The 26,477-nt window shown below is 37.6% G+C and overlaps 1 protein-coding gene across 1 annotated transcript in view; it reads left to right on the top strand.

Moving 5' to 3' along the window:
- KIF5B (kinesin family member 5B) overlaps positions 1–26,477 on the top strand; it is a 46,543-nt gene that overhangs the window by 11,403 nt on the left and 8,663 nt on the right. The window contains exons 3-22 of the mRNA XM_082619791.1: positions 4,231–4,304; positions 6,178–6,282; positions 6,779–6,827; positions 7,351–7,406; positions 7,491–7,578; positions 7,743–7,867; positions 9,263–9,367; positions 9,681–9,826; positions 11,064–11,212; positions 11,719–11,912; positions 12,750–12,818; positions 14,817–15,023; positions 16,919–17,062; positions 22,621–22,809; positions 23,452–23,569; positions 24,089–24,150; positions 24,246–24,355; positions 25,108–25,209; positions 26,201–26,261; positions 26,372–26,443. Of these exons, the coding sequence (XP_082475917.1) occupies positions 4,231–4,304; positions 6,178–6,282; positions 6,779–6,827; positions 7,351–7,406; positions 7,491–7,578; positions 7,743–7,867; positions 9,263–9,367; positions 9,681–9,826; positions 11,064–11,212; positions 11,719–11,912; positions 12,750–12,818; positions 14,817–15,023; positions 16,919–17,062; positions 22,621–22,809; positions 23,452–23,569; positions 24,089–24,150; positions 24,246–24,355; positions 25,108–25,209; positions 26,201–26,261; positions 26,372–26,443 (2,225 nt within the window). The remainder of the gene's footprint in view (positions 1–4,230; positions 4,305–6,177; positions 6,283–6,778; positions 6,828–7,350; positions 7,407–7,490; positions 7,579–7,742; positions 7,868–9,262; positions 9,368–9,680; positions 9,827–11,063; positions 11,213–11,718; positions 11,913–12,749; positions 12,819–14,816; positions 15,024–16,918; positions 17,063–22,620; positions 22,810–23,451; positions 23,570–24,088; positions 24,151–24,245; positions 24,356–25,107; positions 25,210–26,200; positions 26,262–26,371; positions 26,444–26,477) is intronic.

Raw genomic sequence — 26,477 nt, 5'->3', positions numbered from 1 at the left:
ATGGGACTAAAAATAGTACCTTCCACAGGGTTTTGTGAGGATTAAGTACATTCATATATGAAAGATTATTAGAGCCTGGCACATAATGCTTTCAAATGTTAGCAGTAATGTATATATTTTTTTAATTAATTAATTTTATTTATTTATTTTTGGCTGTGTTGGGTCTTTGTTGCTGCGTGCGGGCTTTCTCTAGTTGTGGCGAGCAGGGGCTACTCTTCGTTGCGGTGCACGGGCTTCTCTCTGTGGTGGCTTCTCTTGTTGCGGAGCACGGGCTCTAGGCGTGCAGGCTTCTGTAGTTGTGGCGCAAGGCCTCAGTAGTTGTGGCTCACAGGCTCTAGAGCGCAGGCTCAGTAGTTGTGGCACGCGGGCTCAGTTGCTCTGCGGCATTTACGGCCAGTAGGGAAGCCCATCAGTAATAATTTTATATGATGACTTCTAATTCTCACAGCCTTCCCCTAAGCAGACATTCTGCTGATGAGGAAGCTGAAGTACAGAGAGATTAAGTGACTTTTAGAAGGTGATAAGCTGTTCCTTCACTTGCTAAATATGTTTTTCTTGTTTACAAAGTATGAAAGTAATATTTGTCCATAGTCCCACCTCTTTTTCTCACAAGAAAGGCAAAAGTATATTCTAGAAGGGGAGGGACACTTTAGAAAGATGCTGTATGAGTAATAGTAGTAGTCATTCAGCAAGCATTTGAGTTCCTACTAAGTGCCAGGCATTGTGCTAGGAGTTAAGCACAGCCCTGGCCTCAAGGATTTTATAGGCTAGTGAGGAAGGCAGACAAGTAAACTGATGGTTGCAATACACAGTGATCAGTATTATGATTAAATGCAGGTGCTACAAGAACACATAGGATGGGACTCTTTCCCAGATTCGTTTGGGGGTGGAATTGGATTGGAGAGAAGTAAAGCCTAAGCTAGTCTTAAGGATGCACAAGAGTGGGAAGGAGAGAGAGGGATTTACTCCAGACAGAGAGATGCATGTGGGCTAACTGAGGCAGCCCACATGAGAAAAGGATCACCTGTGTAGGGAAGAACATACATTGTGGTATGACTGTGACGTTGAACCGTATGAAATTGTCAGATTCAACCATTCTTACCAACAAAAACAGCAGTGTGAGGGGAAGGATGGTGGGAGATGGAGCTGAATAGGCAAAAAAGAGCCAGTTCCAAAGGTGCCTAATTTTATCTGATTACAGATGCGTGCTTTCTGGGATTTTCAAAGAGATGAGTATTGTGTGTGTGTGTGTGTGTGTGTGTGTGTGTGTGTGTGTGTGTGTGTGTGTGTGTGTGTGTGTGTGTGTGTGTGTGTGTGTGTGTGTGTGTGTGTGTGTGTGTGTGTGTGTGTGTTTAAAAGAACTGTACTCTTGGGGGCTTCCCTGGTGGCGCAGTGGTTGAGGGTCCACCTGCTGATGCAGGGGACACGGGTTCGTGCCCCGGTCCGGGAGGATCCCACATATCGTGGAGCGGCTGGGCCTGTGGGCCATGGCCGCTGAGCCTGCACATCTGGAGCCTGTGCTCTGCAACGGGAGAGGCCACAGCAGTGAGAGGCCCGCGTACCGCAAAAAAAAAAACAAAACAAAAAAACCTGTACTTTGAAGGTATGTGCATTTCATTGTATGTAAATTTTATCCCTGAAGAATAAAACTGCAGAACACTGAATTCTAGCCAATGGTGTATGCATGCTGGAGTATTTAGGTGGAAATGAAGTCTGCAGTTCACTTTGAAATGCATTAAATAAATAAGACAGATTAAAATGATTAAGGCAAACAGTAAAATGATAAAATGTTAATGATACAATCTTGGTAGGGGTTATAGGGGTGTTCACTGTAAAAATTCATTCCGTTTTTCTGTATGTTTAGACTTTTTTATAATAAAGTGTTGGCAGTTAAATCACTATAGAAAGCAAAGGTCAAGAACAGATTTGAAGGTAGGCAAGAAGGGATTATTATTTTCCTAATTGATAACAGTTATTACTTTAATGATAGCCTGGTGCCTCTAGAAATCACCTAGTCACTGTTACATCCCTGCTCCCAGAACAGAGAGCCTGGATCGGAGTGCTCAGTAAATACTTGAACATTGACTATTCCGTAATTTCTGTAATCATATAAAATTTTTGTTTTGCTTGAAGTCCCAAATACAGACATGTGGCATACATTGATTATCCTATGAGCCCTCATATGATGTATTTCACCTAACACAAAATTACCATAATATCCTATAGACATATGCTACTAATATGATCTTGGGAAGGTCACTTATTCATTCACCTACCAGTATTTATTAAGTACTTATTATGGTAGTTGCTAGATAATTGGATAATATCATGAATGAGCCTTTCATGTATAGATCTAACAAAATTAGGTTTTATGTGATTGATTAAAAGATCTTAAGCAGAGGGTATGATACTGACATGCTGAGAACAATTATATGTAAAGGAAGTGGATTGGAAAGGGTCTGGTGCTTTTTTTCCCCCCAGATTATTGCTTCTTCAGAATTACAGAAATATTGTAATCTTATCTATTTTATTCTTTTTAAAATTTTTTTATATTGCTTTGGTAATTGTAACAAATGTACCATATTTTTATTTATTTTTGGCTGCGTTGGGTCTTCATTGTTGCGCGCGGGCTTTCTCTAGTTGTGGCTTGCGGGGGCTACTGTTCGTTGCGGTGCGCAGGCTTCTCATTGTGGTGGCTTCTCTTGTTGCAGAGCACGGGCTCCAGAGCGCAGGCTCAGCAGTTGTGGCTTGCGGGCTTAGCTGCTCCGCGGCATGTGGGATCTTCCCGGACTAGGGCTTGAACCCGTGCCCCCTGCATTGGCAGGTGGATTCTTAACCACTGTGCCACCAGGGAGGTCCAGTCTTATCTGTTTTAAATGTGATTCTTGAAATTATTTTGCTTCCCTTCATAAAACTGAAAAGATTTTGAATGAAAGTTTCAAATGTTTGAGATCTCCTAAAATCTTCCCAGGGAAGTAAGTACTAATACCTTCTTTTCCTTATTAAATATTTCTGTAGCAAATCCGTTATCTAGTTAGCTGTGCCCAATGTTGGGACCTTTAAATTGTTTTTTTCTTTTCTTTTTTAAAATAATCAATTAAAAAAAAGACAAGAATTGACTTGCTTACTACAGGTTTACTTTCCACTGTTACCATCTGCTGTTTCCAACTGAGATTTCTCTTTTTACTTTGGCTTCCTCTAAAATAGAATGTAATTTTTTATATATATAAGTTTATTTATTTATTTTTGGCTGCGTTGGGTCTTTGTTGCTGCACGCAGGCTTTCTCTAGTTGTGGCGAGTGGGGGCTTCTCTTCATTGCGGTGCGCGGGCTTCTCGTTGCTGTGGCTTCCCTTGTTGTGGAGCACGGGCTCTAGATGTGCAGGCTCAGTAGTTGTGGCTCGCAGGCTCTAGAGTGCAGGCTCAGTAGTTGTGGCGCACGGGCTTAGTTGCTCCACAGCATGTGGGATCTTCCTGGACCAGGGCTGGAACCCGTGTCCCCTGCATTGGCAGGGGGGTTCTTAACCACTGCACCACCAGGGAAGTCCTAGAATGTAATTTTATAGTACTTTTATTTTCACCAAAACAAACAACAAAAACCAAACCAAACAAACAAAAAAAACAAAACAAACTGAATCCCTGAAAACTGGAAATTAAAGGTCACATTGTTCACTCACATCCCTCCCAACCCCCCCTTTAGGAAGATGCTTAATGCTAAAGGAAGATGCTTAAATGTTAATGGTAGGCCTTAGGATACACAAAGGGCTAGAAAAGTTTTTCCGCTGTTTTTTTTTTTTTAATTCCACGGGACCTCCCTTATAATCGGTTTTGAGGTAGGACTGGGCTTGTTACACTTTGTATAAGGAGGTATGTTGTGTGGGTTTGTGAGGCTTAACCACCAGTTAACCACCAATCAGTCCTACTTCTAAAAGCTATTTCATATCTGTATGCAAGCTGCCAGAGCACTTTTTTTCTTTTAGGTCACGTAAAGCTTTGGAATACAGGTGTAATGACATCTGAGATGTACATTGACAGGAGAGATGATTATAAGCAGTGGAATTTAAAATTTGCTTCTTACTGACAACAGAAAGTAATCTGGGCTGGAGAGAAAGGAATTCCTTAGGTGGATCATCACTAAAAGGATTACTATTAATATATTCTTATTTCGTTTAATGCCTTGCTTAAGGGGAAAAAAAAATCCCTAATGTGTAAAATCTCTTATTTTTTCATAGATGTGCTTGAGGGGTACAATGGAACCATATTTGCATATGGACAAACCTCCTCCGGGAAGACACACACAATGGAGGTAACATCTCACAGTCTGTACTTAGATGTAGTTTGCTGCGCACAGTGCACTCATTCGTTATTTGTGACATCGTTTTACCATACGCTTAAGCAGCTTTATTTACTCTATTGCTTTGCCTCATACACGTTATACATGAGTAACATCGATGTTGCAATCTAATCAGTTCCTGAGTTTGAATGGTGAAACCGTATATTTGAAATTATATCTAGCTTTGTTTTATCCACATAACCACAAAATTATGAATGTTTTAGAATTAAGTAAGAATTCTCTGTCACCTTATAATGGGAAATTTTGAAATTTTTAATATTTGTGTGCTTTCAGTTCTATTCAGAGCACTTAATTTTTTCCTCCTCTCCTTGGTCGTGTCCGTGTGTCCGTCCCATTTCCCCACCCCCAGCCAAATACTTGCCCCTCTTCTCTGATAAGAAGGTCTCCAAAATTATCAGAGCTGCTGTCAATAATAAATGTGAACCTGCTCAAGCTTTGCTTCTAGAACACAGCCTGTAATTTTCTGCCACTGCTACAGAGTATCTGCTTTTATCATTTATCTGAGCATTCCATATAAAGTAAATGACTGCTTATTTTAGTGTCACTCATGTTACTCATTTCCATAACGTCAGAGAACAAGCACATTCCTAGCATTTGGATGAATTTGACTTGAAGTAGATGCAACAATGCAGATTTATATGCCGAGCAACTAACAAACGTTTTCCTAGAATGTGTTCATTTACAAATGTGCATAATCTGATCTAACAATTAAAAAAAACGCTAAGATCAGTTGGTAACCCATATGGTTGGCATATATTATTTATGTGTAACTTACGAAAATATGTAACAGTTGAATTAGGGTTTTTTTTAGGTATTTTGTACAGCCACATTTTTTTTCACCAAAAAATGGCAACAATTAGAATTCTTATCCTCTGTTGACTGTAAATTATAGATTAAAAGTTTTGATTTTTAGGGCTTCCCTGGTGCAGTGGTTGAGAGCCCACCTGCCGATGCAGGGGACATGGGTTTGTGCCCCGGTCCGGGAAGATCCCACATGCCGCGGAGCGGCTGGGCCCGTGAGCCATGGCCGCTGAGCCTGCACGTCCGGAGCCTGTGCTCCGCAACGGGAGAGGCCACAACAATGAGAGGCCCGCGTACCGGGAAAAAAAAAAAAAAAAAAAAAAGTTGTGATTTTTAATTTGTGTGTCACAGTTTGTTTAAGAACTGGTTTTGTACCATAATTCAAAAAGAGACATGTACCAAAATGTTCATAGCAGCCCTATTTACAATAGCCCGGAGATGGAAACAACCTAAGTGTCCATCATCGGATGAATGGATAAAGAAGATGTGGCACATATATACAATGGAATATTACTCAGCCATAAAAAGAAATGAAATTGAGCTATTTGTAATGAGGTGGATAGACCTAGAGTCTGTCATACAGAGTGAAGTAAGTCAGAAAGAGAAAGACAAATACTGTATGCTAACACATATATATGGAATTTAAGAAAAAAAAATGTCATGAAGAACATAGGGGTAAGACAGGAATAAAGACACAGACCTACTAGAGAATGGACTTGAGGATATGGGGAGGGGGAAGGGTAAGCTGTGACAAAGTGAAAGAGCGGCATGGACATATATACACTACCAAACGTGAGGTAAATAGCTAGTGGGAAGCAGCCGCATAGCACAGGGAGATCAGCTTGGTACTTTGTGACCGCCTGGAGGGGTGGGATAGGGAGGGTGGGAGGGAGACACAAAAGGGAGGGGATATGGAAACATATGTATATGTATAACTGATTAAATTTGTTATAAAGCAAAAAAATAAAATAAAATAAAATTTAAAAAAAAAAAAAAAAAAGAACTGGTTTTGTTTTCTGTTTAGGGTAAACTTCATGATCCAGAAGGCATGGGAATTATTCCAAGAATAGTGCAAGATATTTTTAATTATATTTACTCCATGGATGAAAATTTGGAATTTCATATTAAGGTAAAATCATTGGGGAAAGGTTGTATTTTATTTTATTCCTAGAATAATTCTGTTCAGTACTTTTTCTTTTAAAAAAGTATTTTTAAATATTTTAAAAATTATCTTACAGGCAGGTGTAGCTGAAAGATTATTAGAATTAGTAAACTCACATCCTTCATCTGCCGTGGTAAACAAGTAAGCTGAGCCTCTCTTGCCTTAGCTGCCTTCTCTGTAAGATAAGGGAGTTTGGCTACAAAACTCAAAAGTTCTGCCTAATTACACCTAATTAGTCTAATTTTAGGAGAAGATACATAGTGGAAAATGTACTTTAGTTACATAAGGGGTTTAGTGGATTTAGGGCTTCTCATTAGAATAAGAGCTGTGGCTGAGTTGTCCCTGTAGTCTAGATGGTACCTGGAACTCAGACCCTAGTAAATATTTAATGAATAGGTGAATAAATTACTTTGTAATTTTAAGTGGCTGATTTTTCTTTTCCTTTATTCCCTCTGCCCTTTAGGTTTCATATTTTGAAATTTATTTGGATAAGATAAGGGACCTGTTAGATGGTAAGTTAAATTCTTGCTCTTCGATTGTTTTTCAATATACCACATACTGCTTCTTTTTAGTAGTAAATGTGAGACCATTTCTTAGTAACCTATATGAAATTGACTTAAATTATAGGAAAAAGTTTTAATTGAATGCCTTTGGACTTATTGAAAGCATATATTGTGGGCGCTTTGTAAGTAGTAATTAGCACATTGGACACAGAGTCTGGGAGCCTGAGTCTTGAGCGCTCATCTTCTGTCAGCTGTCGGGCAGAGACACTGTCCTTGGCAAACCATTGAACCACTCCAAAATGTGGGTGGCAGACGTTGGCCTGGACCTAAAATTCTATATTGCTGCATTGGTTTCTATATAAATCTCCTACTGTTTCTATAGGCTCTTGCTTTTATAGTGATATTTACATATTTTTGAAGTTTATGTATTATTAGTAGGCTGCTTGGGGAGAGAAACAGTTGATTGACTATTTCATAGCCAGTGTTAGAGTTTAGGGAAATGTTGTTGGTGTTATTTATTTTTCTTTTTCAGTTTCAAAGACCAATCTTTCAGTTCATGAAGATAAAAACCGAGTTCCCTATGTAAAGGTACGTATAATACAGAATATTTAGTAAAGCCCTACAATAACATTTTTTTAGGATAGTGACATACTTTAAAAATTTGTTTTACAGGGGTGTACAGAGCGTTTTGTATGTAGTCCAGATGAAGTTATGGACACCATAGATGAAGGAAAATCCAACAGACACGTAGCGGTTACAAGTAAGTAGCCTATGTATTAACACTAGTTAATGTACAAACTGCCTTAAAATATCTTTATCAAGTTGATTAATTGTAAGATTTTTCTTAGGTGAAATAATGCTTTAGAAATTATTAGTAAGGGAAAGCCGTGTTTGTTGATAGTTGTTTGTGTGGTTTCTTTGCAGATATGAATGAACATAGCTCTAGGAGTCACAGTATATTTCTTATTAATGTAAAACAAGAGAACACGCAAACGGAACAAAAGCTGAGTGGAAAACTTTATCTGGTTGATTTAGCTGGTAGCGAAAAGGTAAAATCTTTATATTCTGATAGATATCTAATCATTTTTATGAACTTTAACTCAGATTTGGGCTTGTGCATTATTTATTGTTATATATTGAAAATATGTATCAAATTGAATTTGGTAGCATTTTTGAGAGTTACAAGCATTTATGCCAGTGCTTTGTCATTACAAATTTACTGTCATTTGGGCCACAGTCCAGTTCAACCAATAAGTGTTATCCTTGACTTAAGGTGTATGCTTTTATTGAGAATGTGTTGAGTGTATGTCATTAAGATTTTACTAGGTATCCTCTTCCTAATTTTTGGTATCTATTTTATTCACATTGGCAGTGAGCTCTCTCTGAAAACTGGTAACTATCCATCATTAGTCCTTTCGGATTTTGTTGTACTTCTTTCTTTCCGACGATTATTTATTACAGTCATATACAATCTGATTCTAGTTTATGTCAAAATCAAAATAAGTGCAAATGTTTTAATATTGACCTATATGTGAGACTTTTTTGCTGTTCTGCTAACCTGTTGTTTCTTCTGATTAGAATGACATACCTGCTCCCTTCTACGCAAAGTCTTATACACATACTTCAAAGCCCGTCTCTAATTTTGTGAATACTGAGAGGCTGTTTTTTCAGCCATCATTGCTAACATATTATTCTATTATCTTTAAAATATATATTTTATATTTTTTTAATAGAAGCAAGTTTGCTTATATAATAGAAATTTGGTCTCTCTCTTTAACAGTTATAGCATCAACATTATGCTTCTGTAAATTTTTTAAAGTTTCTCTTTAAAGGGGGTTAACAGGCCTCCCTGGTGGCACAGTGGTTAAGAATCCTCCTGCCAATGCAGGGAATATGGGTTCGAGCCCTGGTCTGGGAAGATACCACAGGCCATGGAGCAGCTAAGCCCATGCACCACAACTACTGAGCCTGCACTCTAGAGCCTGTGAGCCACAACTACTGAAGCCCGTGCACCTAGAGCCCGTGCTCCACAACAAGAGAAGCCACCGCAATGAGAAGCCTGTGCACCGCAATCAAGAGTAGCCCCTGCTCGCTGCAACTAGAGAAAGCCCATGCGCAGCAGCGAACATCCAATGCAGCCAAGAAAGCGGGGGGTAACAAATTAGTAAACTACAAATGTACATGTAAATTGGTTAATTTCAGGAGCACACCTAAAAATAAAATTTGGTATCTTCTTAATCCCATTTTGTCATGCAGCTAGTTACTTGACCTAGGTCTCAAAAGAGTCATACTCGATAAATAATGATAACTTACAGTAAATACTTGGCAAATAAAATCATGAACCTTTCCCTTTTCTTTTTTACTAGTTACTGATGACCTCTGAGCTTTTTAGAAAGTCAAAGAAAATCACCTAAACTCGTAATTTTTTGAAATCTTACGTATAGGTTAGTAAAACTGGAGCTGAAGGTGCTGTGCTGGATGAAGCTAAGAACATCAACAAGTCCCTTTCTGCTCTTGGAAATGTCATTTCTGCTTTGGCTGAGGGTAGTGTGAGTATACTTGTCTTCTATTTCCCTGTCGTTAGTTAGCGGAGAATTACAGATAGATACATACATGTGCATGGATGTGTGAGTGAGAGAGGGATTCACTGAATCAGTACGTATGAATAAGTTGTCTTTTAGGGATTTATTTTATAGTATTAGTATGTATATCCTAGTTTCCATCTTAATAACTAGCATTTAAAACAACTGAAATCACTTTGTAGTTATTGTAAAGTAGCATATTTCTACAACAAATTTTATTACATAGAAACCCATTGGTCCTCTTTGGTTTTTTTGTTTGTTTGTTTGTTTTTGTACGTAGACGTATGTTCCATATCGAGATAGTAAAATGACAAGAATCCTTCAAGACTCATTAGGTGGGAACTGTAGAACCACTATTGTAATTTGCTGCTCTCCATCATCATACAATGAATCTGAAACAAAATCTACACTCCTGTTTGGTCAGAGGTTTGTTAAGAAAATGTGGTCTATACGCCTCCTTCTCTGCTGCCATTGCTGCTTATCTTTTTAAAAAAATTGTTTTACTGAAGTATAGTTGATTTATAATATCATGTAAGTTTCAGGTATACAGCACAGTGATTGTTATATACATATCTTTTTCAGATTCTTATCCCTTATAGGTTATTACATAATATTGAGTATAGTTCCCTGTGCTATAAAGTAGGTCCTTGTTGGTTTTTTATTTTATGTATAGTAGTGTGTGTATGTTAATCCCAGTTGCTTCTTATCTTGTTATAAGTGCAACAGAAGTCTTTATGTGATTGATATTATCACCCATATTTTAACTTACTGGTTTATATTTTTGTCTCCTGGACTAGAATCACCTGAAAACCAAGTATTACATTTACATACCCTCTGTAGAAAATGCTTGTTGAATTAAATAAAATTGAATGGGATATCAAAAAAAAAGAAAATGTAGTCTAAATGTAGATAGGCCTTTTGTTTATTAAATCTAGGAAAGTTTCACGTAGATATTCAAATCATTGTGTATTGTTAGTGTGCTAGACACAGTTTTTTAATTGAGAGGCAGATAGTATAACCAAGGTCCATCTTGTAGGCTGCCTGGGTTTGAATTAAGTTTTAGTACTTAAATTTTAGTACTAAAATTAGTACTATTAAGTACTAATTTTACTACTTAAGTTTTAGTACATTACAGTCAAATGTTAACTTGAGTCAAATTTCTGTGAGAAGCTTCAATTCAGCATTAAAGAAAACAAACATTTGAATCAGATAATAAAGCAAAACCTGACACATAATCCTACATTAAGCCTGTTGACATATGTGACCTGTTCACATAGTGAGATAACCATACATGAGATGGCTAGCCTGGGAAGGTCAATAATGATGACTCTGTCTCTGACCATCAGTGATAATTGCTTTTCTTAATTCAGCCTTATAAATGAATTGGAGAAACGATGGGCTCCTGTTGTTTTATACTCATCAGGGTTTGTTGTTGTTGTTGTTTTTTAAGCTATTTACAGATGTTGGGACTGACCCAAATTTAATGGATTGTGAATAAGCACCATACTAATTATAGCTCTTAGGATTTAGTCAGAGATAACTGGACAAGAATAGTTAAGTTAAATTACCAGCCACACATGCATATATTACAGAAATATAGATACCAGTTGAAAGTAATTGTCACATTCTTCCCCCCTCCCCTTTCCCCAACTACTTCTCTTAGGGCCAAAACAATTAAGAATACAGTTTGTGTCAATGTAGAGTTAACTGCAGAACAGTGGAAAAAGAAGTATGAAAGAGAAAAAGAAAAAAATAAGACCCTGCGGAACACCATTCAGTGGCTTGAAAATGAACTCAACCGATGGCGTAATGGTAATAACTTACGAATTTGTCGTTTTGAATTTGCTGAATACAGATTTAGACCTGTTTTATAAATTTAAAAGGCATTAGGGATCATCAGATAAAAATGAATAAAATCTTTTACATTAAATTCTGATTTTACCTGAAATAATAAATAGAGGCATAAAGGCCAACTAGCTAGCTGTAGAAGTCTCAGGATGGCGAGATGCTTAGCTTAGGGTGAAATCAATTACAATGATAAGAGTTGGTGACTGGCTTTAGAAGATGGGGGAGAGTCAAAGGTCATTCCAGGGCTTCCCTGGTGGCACAGTGGTTGCGAGTCCGCCTGCCGATGCAGGGGACACGGGTTCGTGCCTCGGTCCGGGAAGATCCCACGTGCCGCGGAGCGGCTGGGCCCGTGAGCCATGGCCACTGAGCCTGCACGTAGATAAAGTTGGTAAGAGCTGCTGAAATTGAGTAAAATTGAAATTAGTTTTAGACAGATGGGTTTTATTAACCATTCTGTTGTCTTATTTTAGGAGAGACAGTGCCTGTTGATGAACAGTTTGACAAAGAGAAAGCCAACTTGGAAGCTTTTGCAGTGGATAAGGATATTACTATTACCAATGATAAACCAGCAGCCACAATTGGAGTTACTGGGAACTTTACTGATTCTGAAAGAAGAAAGTGTGAAGAAGAAATTGCTAAGTTGTATAAACAACTTGATGACAAGGTAGGTATTGTTCATGTTCAATTCTGTTTTAGAACATTTTTGACATAGGTATTTTTATGTTCTAATTTCAATATTATGGGTCCTTGTGACATATACATCTTCCTAGATTTCTAACTTTTTCAAGATCATTGTATTAACAAAAAATTTAAAATCACAATCTCTGTTTGTACGTAGAAACTGTATATGAGGCATATGTTTTTTTCCCTTTAAGCTAAAAGAACTTTCAAAAGGAAATTTGGCGTGGGTCCTTGGAGAGCCTTAATGTTCTTAGAATCAGGGATCTGAGGGCTCTAATAATAAAAGTGATGCAAGAGATTAGACGGAGGGAAAAGAATTGAGTGGGAATAATATCTTTTGCTCTGAGTATATCAGTAGTGTGAAAAATAGCACAATTTTGAACCAAGTAGAGAGGGTGGGAAAAACAACAGTAAAGAGACCAGAAGAAAATTGTTCTGGCTTTGTTTTTTGTTATTAGGTGATGTTTTTATTGTATTTTAAACAGAGAGTGTAGATAGGTTTGAAGTGGCTACATGGCTTTATTTTCAATACAAAGCTTTAAACATGTTTATTACTTTTTAGCATTTAAAGTATTTAATGAATAGCTTTCATAAACATAAGCCTTTTTTCTTATTGTGTGATAAGTATGTTACTATGATTGATAATTGAAATTGCATCTGTTTCAACACCGTCCTAAATAAGAGATTGGAATAACCTATGTTGAATTTGGAGAAAATGACTTTGAAATATTGGGGGGTGGGTAGTAATCACAATATGTGTCAGGAATCAGTTAGAACCAGGTTGTGAGCTACTTTGTTAACCTGTTACTAAAAATTCTAGGATGAAGAAATTAATCAACAGAGCCAATTGGTAGAGAAACTGAAGACCCAAATGTTGGATCAGGAAGAGGTAAACTGAATACCTGTCATATTGCTTCCAGAAAAGCTTTATAGTCTGTCATTGTCACTGAAATATAAAAGATGAAGGCACCTACAGAGCTCGGAATATACTCGAGTACATTTTAAAAAATTTTTGAGTATGTTTGTGCTTCACTGTGGATATCCTGTGAGACCGGTACATCATACAGACTGAAGCAAAGATCGGCTGACTTCCTCTTAAGGTTTTTTGGGGTTGGGGTTTTTGGGGTTTTTTTCAGTTTGAGTTCTAACTGGAGGGGGGAGGATGACTTTTTTCTTTTTAACTCTGTCTTCTTCTTTCCTTGTGCAGTGCTGTTTTGTCTTATTTTCCCCAAAACATTTCTTTTCCTTTTTAAAAAAAAATTATTTATTTTATTTATTTATTTTTGGCTGCGTTGGGTCTTCGTTGTGGTACGTGGGCTTCTTGTTGCAGAGCACGGGCTCTAGGCACACAGGCTTCAGTACTTGTAGCGCACAGGCTCAGGAGTTGTGACCTGCTGGTTCTAGAGCGCAGGCTCAGTAGTTGTGGTGCATGAGCTTAGTTGCTCTGTGCCATGTGGGATCTTCCCGGACCAGGGCTCGAACCCGTGTCCCCTGCATTGGCAGGCGGATTCTAAACCACTGCGCCACCTGACAAGCCCCCCAAACCATTTCTTACTGATCCTTGGGAAAGACTTACTACACTGAGCTGGAGTAACCTTAGATTCCCCCTCCCTTTATGAAGTGTATTTCCTCATGGAAATGATGAGGGAAGGAGTATAAAAAAGAGCTAAACACAGATATATGTCTAAAGGGATTATTAAAGAAAATACTGATTTCTGAATTGTATTGGCTTTGTTTTTAGTAATTTGTAGTTTAGGGTATGACTTTTATCGTGGAAATGAGAATGTCAATGAATAAGATCATTTTTTACCCCTTCACCATTTCTACCCTCATCTAACCTGTTGTTCATTTCTGTCATCTTCACTTTCATCTTATTTCTTTCAAGTTCCTTCTCTAGTTTTTCACTTTGGACCCTCATTTTATCTCACTTGGCAGAATGGGGGGATAATTGAAAAATGGTCCTTTGTTTAAGGTTTGTTCTGGGGATGGGAGCAAAGACTATACAGCTTCAGTGAGAGGTACCCAGCATCAGTCAAATTAATCCTGGTCTGATCATCTTTATTCTTATTTGACCTCTAGCATTGTTTCTCAAAGGAGCACTAATAACATTTCCATAATTCTTCATTTATATGGTTCTGTCCTGCACATTATAGTAGGACAGTTGGCATCCCTGGCTCCCACTTCGAAGTGCCATTGGCATTCTGCCCCGTTAAAAATACTCCTATACATTTCCAGATGCCCCTACTTAAAAGCCACCAACCCTGGGTGATCACAATATTCTCCTAACTAGTCTCTTGGCTTCTTCCAGTTCAAATTTTATTTACTGATAACATGTTTTCCTGAGGCATGGCTCAGGTGCCACCCTCTGTTGCCCAAAGAAAATCTAAACTTTTAAAACATTACTGATTTCTTTCTTTTTCTGTGCCCACTGTTGTGAGCCTTGTATGCCTTTTCTTTCTGTTACGTTAGTTTGTACATGACAAAAATCTTCCTGTCATAGCCACCTTCTCCATGAATACCTGTCCAGAAATATCCCCCCCCCCCTTTTCCTATACTACCAAGCACTTTGTCATGTCCTATCTCCTTTATGGCTCTTACATTTCTTCTTGTATTGCATTTATTTGTATACCTGTCTTTTTTCCACTAGATTCCTCAAAGAAATCTTTGATTTCTTTTCCATCTCCCATAGTGTCTAGCACAGAGCCTGCACGTAGTAGGCATTCAGGAAATCGGTTGAATGAATAAATGTTACCATGCATAATAACATCCACATTTCATTCCCTTTGTGATTTGCAAATGATAACGGAAATAGGTTATTTTTAACTTGTATACATTTTAAAAACCTGTGTACTTTGGGTAAAACAGATATTTTTATTCCTTTGTATAGCTTCTGGCATCTACCAGAAGGGATCAAGATAATATGCAGGCTGAGCTGAATCGTCTTCAGGCAGAAAATGATGCCTCTAAAGAAGAAGTAAAGGAAGTTTTACAAGCCTTAGAGGAACTTGCTGTCAACTATGATCAGAAGTCTCAGGAAGTTGAAGACAAAACTAAGGAATATGAATTACTTAGTGATGAGCTGAATCAGAAATCGGTAGGATATAGTTTTCTTTCCTAATACTATACTACAGTATTCTTAATTGAAAAATTACCTAAGTAACTTATTTCTATATAAGCTCCGAATTGATAACGTCAGTTCTTAAGGAACTCAAGTGTCAACTTTATTTCCTCCCATATATGAAGCCTTAAAGGTGGAGGGAGGAGGGTTATCTTTTTAGTTTCTAAACATCTATTAATACGTAATTAAATGCTATTTTAAAACATATTGACTATTCCAAATACTATTCTGTTAAAAAAGTAAAAGTTGGCTTCTAGTTGCTCAGTAAAGTTATTAGCTAATTGTTCACACTAGAATTAAAACTGTGCACATAAAAATAAAACAGCAGAATATGTAACTTCACGTAACTTATGTTTTGTTCACTGTTACGTTGTCAGCACTCGGACCAGTGCCTTCCTAGGACAGTAGTTGGATCTTCCTTGTGATCCCCAGGGGATGAGGGTTTTGTTTCCATAGCTGTAAGGCGGGAATTGCTGCCCCCAACAGTGACGCCAGAAATAGTATATAGCTGTGATTGCTGCTGCAGTATTTTGAGTATCACCATGGACGAGCTCTTTTCCTTAAAAGTTTTCTTGTTGTTAATGCTAACTTCTTGTTTAGGAATCACATTTAGAGTTGCACCCAGGATCACTGCTCACTATTTATCTCCCTGTCCGTGTCAAGTGTCTACAGGAAAGCAGTCAGCACTATGAAATGGCATTTTTAAAAGGCTTCCTGCCCCTGGAGAAGTTTCTTTTCCCTTTTTAACCTCCCAGCTTACAGTTAGCTTGAAGTTACAATTTAATACCATGGAGATCAAGACACCTTTATAACTCTTAACTGAGTTGCATTATTAGCAAACCTAATTTCTGTTTGGAAGAACAGTAGAGTTTCTTACAGCTCGGTAAACTGAAAGTGGGTCCTTGGTCACTGATTTCAGTCTTTAAGACAGTTCTGTTTGTGTCCCAGTTTATATATCAGCACTGTATTGGTAAGGAGTTAGAAACCCATAGAGCGTTCTGCATCTTTTTATATGCCTACAATATTGCTGTTCAGCTGCTAGAGAAAATGTCTGGTAATTTAGACCTGGTATTACACTGTAGGTCAAACTGAGTGAACACACAATATACTGCTGTTGAGATACTTAAGGAAATGAGCAGCTGAAATGATGGTATCTTTACTAAAAGATATTGACTAAAAGTCAGTAACCTGCATTTAAAATGCAGTATCTGAGCTGTGATATAATGAATAGTTTTAAAGCAACCAGATTCGGTTGGGTTTTCAAAATTGTGGTGACTTTGTTGCTGGTAAGCCAGCTAGTATTTTAAATTTATAATTATATAGTAATTAAACTCAGATAGTAATGCTACTTTATCACTCTCTCCTGGATAATTGCTTGTATCATAGTACAAAAGTAGTAGTAATTATCAGGTGGATTCTTTTCAGAAACTAAGTAGTATATAAAAAGCAGATGAAGAAAACATACCAGCCATCTAGAAAACTGTCAATTGCATTCCAACATTTATTTTCTCAGACTCAGTTTCCACAAACATGCCATACTATGGTCATAAATGAAAATCAAATATAGTTAATTCGGAAGTTTTCATTTCTAAGTAGAAAACATTACCCAATCTCAAAAATGAGTGAAATAACACAAACTGTTTGCCCTTAATGGAATTACAATATAGCTACTTTACATGGTCTCTTAGGCCTAAAATATTTTTTAAGTTTGAGCTGGGAGCTTTCGCAGAACTCAGTAGAGAATTCAAGAAAATGAAAGCAGAAAATAATGGTTTTGTGAGTACTAGGTGAAAACTTGAAATACCTGTCAATATTTGAATTGATCTTTCATTTAATAGATTTAACAGTACCTTTTGTTTTGGTTCTGTTAGGCAAGTTTAGCAAGTATAGATGCTGAGCTTCAGAAACTTAAGGAAATGACCAATCACCAGAAAAAGCGAGCAGCGGAGATGATGGCATCTTTACTAAAAGACCTGGCAGAAATAGGGATTGCTGTAGGAAACAACGACGTAAAGGTAACTGTAACTACCAAATATTAAGCATGATAATCTTTACACAATTCATACTTTCATTTTTCACAGAGTTCTTTTCATACCCATTATCTCCTCCTCACAACAGCCGTTTGTAGTAGATGGTATTAACTTCATTTTAAATAGCCGAGGAACAAGGAGGAGAATAAGGGGTGCTTGGGGAGACATGCTCAGTAAGTAACATTTATTTGGACCCCATGTTTGGTTTTTCCTCTGTGTAAAGATTTTGCGCTTAGAAATTATGTTAATAAGTTACCACACAGAAAGTATGTAATTGAAACAACAGTGAAAATTAGCTCAAGGAGTAAACTGAATGAATTTGATTGCTTTAAATGTTTAAAAAGATGAAAGGTAAGCACTGCTAATTAATGCTCTCTCTCTCTTTATTTTGAAAAAATTCAAACATATAACAGTAGAGAGAATAATGAACCTTAGAGTTAATCAGTAATCAAAATTTTGCCACACTTATTTTTTCTTTTCTAATAATCTTTTTCAGGATGCTAATACTGGTTATATTAGCACTAGCTTGTGGTAAAAAAAAAATTTTGTGACCTGGTAGATTTTAAAACTTAGACCAAAAAACCAAAGACTCTTAACTGCAAAAACATACACATAACATGAAAGATTTGTATGTTGTAGTAGGTATTTGTTTAGACTTCCTTTTTTGATTAAAGTCTAGTTATAGTAACAAAGAGAACAAACTTAAACTTGGGTTTATAGTGAGAACCAACTAAGCAGCCCGGTTTAACAAGAGTTGGAAATGAAATAAAAGTTTTCACTGTGGAGCACACGTTCCTTCTGTTAGATGTTATTCAGAGCTACTGTTTGTTGATGGAGGCAGGCCTTCGTTCTCGTAATCATGTCATTTTTTAATGCTGGCTCACCTCATCGAAACAGAGCAAAGTGTTGTTATTAAATGCTGGATGACATGGCTTGCTCTTTCTTCCCCATCAGTCTGAACATCCTGCCCTGTCCTGTTTATGGTGAAGCAATGTGAGATTGATCGAGCTCTGTGGGAATCTTCTGGGATGAAAAAGTAGATTTCCTTCATATTAATGAACACTAGAAAGGTGTTGTTCAAAATTTGCTTTGTAGATTTGTGACTTGTTTTTAGAAAAATCCTTCCATTTCATGTTCAGATAATCTTAATTTAAGTGAAAAAGTGGTAAAGATAGAGAAAATAAAGAGTAAGACTGGCTTATGTCTAGTGGCAGAGTGATAATAGTACAGATACCCTGACACCTAAACTGCTTTTTTCACTGAACCGTTACAGTAGTTTGAAAAAAGGTCAGCCTTGCAAACAGGTTCTTTAAAAAAAAAAAAAAAAAGGCTTCTCGATATTTTTGTGTAAGTGCTGCTTGAGCTCTACTTGTTTTGTGTTTTTTACATTATGGTTCACTAGATCATATGTTAAGACTATGTTAGCTTTGTAAGAAACTCCCAAACTGTCTCCCAAACTTATATAGCATTTTTTGTTCCATCCAGCAGTGAATAAAAGTTCTGTTTATTCACATTCTCACCAGTATTTGAGGTCATCAGTTTTTTTAGTTTGAGCCATTCGAACAGATGTGTGATACTATCTCATTGTTGTGGGGTTTTTTTAATTGATTTATTTTTATTTTTGGCTGCCTTGTGTCTTTGTTGCTGTGCGCGGGCTTTTCGCTAGTTGCCCCGAGTGGGGGCTACTCTTCCTTGTGGTTCCCGGGCTTCTCATTGGGTGGCTTCTCTTGCTGCAGAGCACGGGCTCTAGGCGCGTGGGCTTTAGTAGTTGTGGCACTCAGGCTCAGTAGTTGTGGCTCGCAGGCTCTAGAGCATAGGCTCAGTAGTTGTGGTGCATGGGCTTAGTTCCTCCGTGGCATGTGGGATCTACACCGACCAGGGCTCGAACCCGTGTCCCTTGCCCTGGCAGGTGGATTCTTAACCACTGTGCCACCAGTGAAGTCCTCATTGTTGTTTTAATTTGCATTTGGTTGTTGGTTTTCTTACCTTCAGTTTTAAGAGTTCTCCTTGTATGTTTTGGATAATAGTCCTTCATCAGGTATGTGTTTTGCAAATATTTCTCCCAGTCTGGCTTATCTTTTCATTCTTTTAAGTGTCTTTTGTAGAGCAGAAGTTTTTAATTTTAACAAAGTCCAACTTACCATTTTTTTCCTTCATGGATTGTGGTTTTGGTGTTATATCTAAAAACTCATCTCCGGGCCTCCCGGGTGGCGCAGTGGTTGGGAGTCCACCAGCTGATGCAGGGGACGTGGGTTCGTGCCCCGGTCCGGGAGGATCCCACATGCCGCAGAGCGGCTGGGCCCGTGAGCCGTGGCCGCTGGGCCTGCGTGTCCGGAACCTGTGCTCCGCAACGGGAGAGGCCACGGCAGTGAGAGGCCCACGTACTGCAAAAAAAAAAAACAACAAAAAACTCATCTCCAAGCCCATGGTCACCTAGATTATCTCCTGTGTTATCTTCCAGAAGTTTTTTAGTTTTGTATTTACATTTAGGTTTATGATCCATTTGGAGTTAATTTTTCTGAAATTAAATTTTTCTGTATTTACGTGTGGATGACTAGTTTTTCCAGCACAATTTATTGAATTGAATTCCCTTTGTCAGAGATTAATTGACTGTATTTGTGTATGTCTATTCCTAGGCTTTCCGTTCATTTCTAATGACCTATTTTTCTGTTCGTTTTTCAATACCACATCATCTTGATTACTAGCTTTATAGTAAGTCTTGAAGTTGGGTGGCATCAGTCCTCCAGCTCTGTTGTTCTTTAATATTATGTTGGCTATTCAAGGTCTTACCATTTAAACTTTAGAATCACTTTGTCAATATCTACGAAATAACTTGGAGGGGGTTTGATTAAGATTATATTATATCTATAGATCAAGTTGGGAAAGACTGACATCTCAATATTGAGTCTTCTATCCATGAATACGGACCGTCTCCCATTTATGTAGTCCTTCTTTGATTTCTTTTGTCATCTGGATCTTACACATATTATGTTACATTTAAACAGCCGTGTCATCTGCAGACAAAGACAGGTTTATTTCTTCCTTCTCAAGCTCCTTATTTTTTTCCTCTCTTTTTTTAATTTGAAGTATAGTTGATTTACAATGTTGTGTTAATTTCTGCTGTACACCAAAGTGATTCACATATACACACACGCACACACACGCACACATTCTTTTTCATATTCTTTTCCATTATGGTTTATGACAGGATATTGAATATACATCCCTGTGCTATACAGTAGGATCTTGTTTTTCCATTCTACATGTAAGAGTTTGCATCTGCTAATCCCAAACTCCCACTCCTCTCTCCCCTCCTGCGCCTTGGCAACCACAAGGGCATGCCCAAGAGTGGGATTGCTGGATCATATGGCAACTCTGTTTTTAATTTTTTGAGAAACTGCCATACTGTTTTCCATAGTGGTTGCAGCCGCTTACATTCCCACCAGCAGTGTAGGAGGGTCCCTTTTCTCCACACCCTCTCCAGGATCTGTTATTTGTAGACTTTAACGATGGCCATTCTGACCGGTGTGAGGTGGTACCTCATTGTAGTTTGGATTTGCATTTCTCTGATAATTCATGGTGTTGAGCATCTTTTCATGTGTCTTTTGGCCATCTGTATGTCTTCTTTGGAGAAATGTCTGTTTAGGTCTTCTGCCCATTTTTTGATTGGGTTGTTTGTTTTTTTGATATTGAGTTATGTGAGCTGTTTGTATATCTGGGAAATTAAGCCCTTGTCAGTCACATCACTTGGAAATATTTTCTCCCAGTCCATAGGTTGTCTTTTCATTTTGTTTATGGTTTCCTTTGCTGTGCAAAAGCTTTTAAGTTTGATTAGGTCTCATTTGTTTATTTTTGCTTTTATTTCTATTGCCTTGGGAGATTGACCTAAGAAAACATTGGTACGTTTTATGTCAGCGAATGTTTTGCCTATGTTCTCTTCTAGGAGTTTATAGTGTCATGTCTTATGTTTAAGTCTTTAAGCCATTTTGAGTTTATTTTCATGTATGATGTGAGGGAGTATTCTGACTTCACTGATTTACATGTGGCTATCTAACTTTCCCAGCACCACTTGCTGAAGAGACTGTCTTTTTCCCATTGTATATTCTTGTCTCATGTGTCAAAGCTGTGTGATTGACCATAGTTGTGTGGGTTTATTTCTGGGCTCTCTGTTCTTTTCCATTGCTCCATATGTCTGTTTCTGTGCCAGTATCATGCTGTTTTGATTACTGTAGCTTTTGTATTATCTGAAGTCTGGGAAGGTTATGCCTCCTGCCTTTTTCTTTTTCCTCTGGATTGCTTTGGCAGTTAAGTCTTTTACCTGCTTGGTCAGGTTTATTCCTAAGTATTTTAATTTTTTGGTGCAATTTTAAAAGATACTGGTTTTTTTACATTCCCTTTGTGATGTTTTATTGTTAGTGTAAAGAAATGCAACCAATTTCTATATGTTTATCTTGTATCCAACTACCTTGCTGAATTCCTTTTATCAATTCTAGTAGTTTTTGTGTGGAGTCTTTAGGGTTTTCTATATATAGTATATATCATGTCATCTACATATAATGACAGTTTTACCTCTTGCCTTCCAGTCTGGATACCTTTTACTTCTTTTTCTTGTCTGATTGCTCTGGCTGGAACTTCCAATACTGTGTTGAATAGAATTGGTGAGAGTGTCTTGTCTTGTTCCAGATTTCAGCAGGAAGGTCAAGCTCTTATTTTATTGCCGTGCTGTGCAGCTTGCAGGATCTTAGTTCCCTGAACAGGGCTTGAACCCATGCCCCAGCAGTGAAAGTGCTGAGTCTTAACCACTGGACAACCAGGGAATTCCCCTGAGCTCCTTATTTTTGACACTGAATATTGTACTGGAATTTTGTAGTGAAAGTTACTAAGGAACGTACACTGACCACAGTTCCTCCTTGGAGAACTTAAAAGTCATCATTTCCCTGCCACCTAAACATCAATATTTGTTAAGTTTTGAACGGGATGTATACATGATTAACAGTGAATTTACTGTAGAGGGCCTTTGAGGAGGAAATCCAAAAATTGAAAGAGGCAGTGTTCATTAGTGTTGTTTGTTTGTTTTTACCCTTACATCCATCTTCCTTGTAGGCATGTATTAACATTAAGTTTTAGAAAGTAAGGAAGGCAAAAATTAAGCTCTGCTTTACTCACTCTTTTTTTTTTTTTTGCGGTATGCGGGCCTCTCACTGTTGTGGCCTCCCCCGTTGCGGAGCACAGGCTCCGGACGCGCAGGCCCAGCGGCCATGGCTCACGGGCCCAGCCGCTCCGCGGCATATGGGATCCTCCCAGACCGGGGCACGAACCCGTATCCCCTGCATCGGCAGGCGGACTCTCAACCACTGCGCCACCAGGGAGGCCCACTCACTCTTTATTAAAAACAATATTTAATAAAAGAAGATCTTCCAGACTTCCTACAAATGTTGAGTAGTATTAAAAATATTTAATTTTGTTTAAGATTTTAGAGTCTAATTGGGTAAACACAAACTAGACATTTCTGTCTTTCATTTCTGTTTCCCTCTTTCTCACAGCAGCCTGAGGGAACTGGCATGATAGATGAAGAGTTCACTGTTGCAAGGCTCTACATTAGTAAAATGAAGTCAGAAGTGAAAACCATGGTGAAGCGCTGCAAACAGCTAGAAAGCACACAAACTGAGAGCAACAAAAAAATGGAAGAAACTGAAAAGGAGTTAGCAGCATGCCAGCTGCGTATCTCTCAAGTATGTGTTACAGAACCAAGTTTCCTCATTTCTTGAACAGCTATGTGAATTTTATTTATTGTAAACGTTTTAATAAAAAATGACCTTCCGTAGGGTATTTTGAGTAACAACATTAAAAGGTTAATTCAATTAGTTTTTCTTACTCTAGCTGCAGTAAAATAACATGAATGATTTAAGTGGGTTATATTTGGTAACGTGTATGTTACGTATAGGAATTTACTAGAAAGCTGTGACTATTGAAGAATCTGGAAGAATTCTAGGGTGAATAAAAATGCAGGGCTGGTTTTCTGGCTTTGGCAACTAAATGGGTGAGACCATTCACCAAGATAGGAATTGTAGCAGGAGGGATGAGGGTAATAATGTTAGTTGGAGATAACAGTAAGAATGTTATCTCATATGTCAGCCTTTAGTGCCTTATTTAGTAAGTGTTAAAAAACTTGTACACATGACCATTTCATTGATTAAATTCTTCATCATTGTAAATCTTGCCCCTGAACATTTTAGGTTTAAATATCTTATTCTGTAAATGTATTATATGTTTAGATAATGTCGATAAAACTTGCTTACTTTCAAATATTTTGGACAACAAAGTATGTGTCAGAGGTTTTATTCCACTTCATAGCAGTATATTTTTCCCAAAAGCATGAAGCCAAAATCAGATCATTGACTGAATACCTTCAAAATGTGGAGCAAAAGAAAAGACAGCTGGAGGAGTCTGTGGATTCCCTCAGTGAAGAGCTAGTCCAGCTTCGAGCACAAGGTACTCACTTCCAGTTATTTATGAGTTGTATCTCTATTGTAAGTTACTACCTACTTTAGTATAATTGTAGTCAACATTCACACTAAGAGATTAGTAGGAATACAGGTAACTTGGAATAGTAACACATTTTAATGTGGCTTTGAAACATATTTTTGAAATCGTGTTTGAATATTCAAGTGGCCAGTCTAAGAATTTCCCACAAAGTTATAAAGTGGGGTGTGTGTGTGTGTGTCCTGACATAGGGAAAAGCTGTTTCATTTCCCTACCATGTGCTAACCCATCTGTTCCAGGATTCGGCAAAGAAAGTAAAGGAAACCATAATATCAACACAAAGAATATAAGGTTACAAGTCAGTATGTCTTGAGCATAGAGAGCAAGATTTACCTTTTGGCATTTGGATAATTTAAAGTCAAGTACTGTTAAGGAACATAGCCTCATAAAATCCATTTGCCCCTTGGTTTATATCAAGAATTCTAAGGCTCATTTCCTCTCTTCTGTTTTCTCTCCCTACCCAAACAGAGAAAGTGCATGAAATGGAAAAGGAGCACTTGAATAAAGTTCAGACTGCAAATGAAGTTAAGGCAAGTTTGATGTAGCATTGGATTCTCACAGTTTTAATTCATCCTTGTTAATCTTGAGTAATCTGACTTAATATCTTTCCCCCCAATGATTTTAGCAAGCTGTTGAACAGCAAATCCAAAGCCACAGAGAAACGCATCAAAAACAAATTAGTAGTTTGAGAGATGAAGTCGAGGCAAAAGAAAAACTTATCACTGATCTTCAAGAGTAAGTATGCTTTCCTCTGAGATAGCAGAAAGTACTGGTGGACAGTATATCCTTATTAGAAACCTGCATTTTTCTTTGAAACAATTTTTGACTTGAAAATAAAGAATCTTTTCATTTATGAGTGGAACTTCTAAGTTCCATAGGAAGTTTTCGAAAAATGTTCTTAGGTCTTTTGATGTAAATATTCAGTAAAAAGTAAAGAATTCCCAGCTTCAGCCACTATTACAAATAGATACCACTGTCTCCTCTGAATCATTTCCTTAACTTTTAAAAAATACTCTTAACTAAGAAAAACTTTATTGGAAATTGTGGGTTTTAGAAATACGTGTTTTAATAGGAGTTGTCATCTCCATTTTTCTGGGACACATTTTCCTACTTCCAGAACCATATGTGTATAGCACAGCATTTATAGAAATTTGAGATCTGTAACCAAATCATGATTTGAGTAGGAACCAGAGGAGAGTAACAAAAAACGATGGCAAAGTTTGGGACATGGGGCTTATTAATGGATTTAGGGACAAGAATTCAGGGAGACGAAAGATACAGAATCAAGTTATGGTTTCAAACCAAAGTATAAAAAGTACTGTGTAGCTGAACGTAGCCCAGTCCTCTTTGCTGCTGGGGGGCACATCCTAACAGAGGAGGCCTGCTGTGTTTGAATGGTGAGACTATGGAATTGAAAAGTTGGAAAGCTTTAATGGCAACATCCAGAAGATGGGGATGTTGATGCTGCGAGGTTTTTACTTTGTCAGCCAGAACCAGAAGATGGCATTAGAGCAAGGGCGCCTGAGAGCGGAGCACGAGAAGCTGAAAGCTACAGAGCAGGACAAGAGCAGAAAGCTACGTGAACTTACGTGAGTAGACCCTTAATCCGAGTATAAAAATAAAAGCTAAACGAGAGAGTTACTGGCATTACACTCAAATACCCAGTGGGTGAAGTTTTCACTTCGTGCAGGCTGAAGGCTGAAGAGTGCTTTTCTTATTAAACCCTCTGAGTTGGTTTGATTTATACCTAAAAACTTGCAATACTTTCTTGTACTTCAGTGAAAGCCAGGTCTTAATATTTCACTGGTAATCACCTAAAACATGACATTTGGTAATTTAGAAGATTTCAGGATCTGCCACAAAAACTGAAGTTTTGTCAGATTTGATCTTGCATAAATAAAAGACCATTATTGTTTAGCCTTGCCTTTTGAACAGAGGTTTTTGCCATTTATTTTGTTTTGATTTACTGACTAAAAGTATAGTCAACACACAGTTTCTATAATCTGAGCAGGTAGAAAACTCACGATTATAACTTTCACATACCTTGAATTTATCAGAGACAATTTATAAAGGAACAGTTAGTTAGGATGGGCACACCAACAGGACCAGCTCAGAGTTGATTTTTTAACAATTCTACTGAATCTCAGCCATAATTTTGTTTAGAGTAACGTTAACTTAAAATGCATAAAATGTTTTTGTCTGCTATAATCTCTGTAGTTTTCAGTTAATCAGAAGTATTTTGGATAAAGATCGGTATGCTATATGATAATGCATATTCTTAAAATATAAAAAGAACCACTTCTTATTCCTTGAATTCTACCACGTTTTCTTTCATCGCTTCCATTGCTATATTAGGACAGTTTTTCCCTAATAAACCATAGATTTAGAAAATTACAAGGCATATAGAAATTTCTTTGAAAGACACGACATTGGTAAGCTGTTTTTTAAAACTATGATGATCTTTTACTTATTTGAATGTAAGCATTGATCCTGTCAGATAAAAATATTTGATTCAATATTTCTGCTAAATATAGAATTTATGGACTCAAAGTTGAAAATGTATATTCTTCCACTGTTTAGGGTTATGCAAGATAGACGAGAACAAGCAAGACAAGACCTGAAGGGTTTGGAAGAGACGGTGGTAAGAAAAACTTGGATATAAATAGGATTGGGGGATATTTAATGGGTTCTTCCCCTGGTTATACTCAGTTTGAAGACCTACTTCTAACAATACTGCTTTCTTAATTCAAGGCGAAGGAACTTCAGACTTTACACAACCTGCGGAAGCTTTTTGTTCAGGACCTGGCCACCAGGGTTAAAAAGGTATTAAAATAATACTGGGTTGGTGTTACTGTGC

Source organism: Mesoplodon mirus (assembly GCF_964341445.2).
Source record: "Mesoplodon mirus genome assembly, chromosome: 4".
In the NCBI taxonomy this organism is placed as follows: Eukaryota; Metazoa; Chordata; class Mammalia; order Artiodactyla; family Ziphiidae; genus Mesoplodon; species Mesoplodon mirus.
Note: the sequence above shows the minus strand (reverse complement) of the source record. Positions and strands in the feature narration are given on the sequence as shown.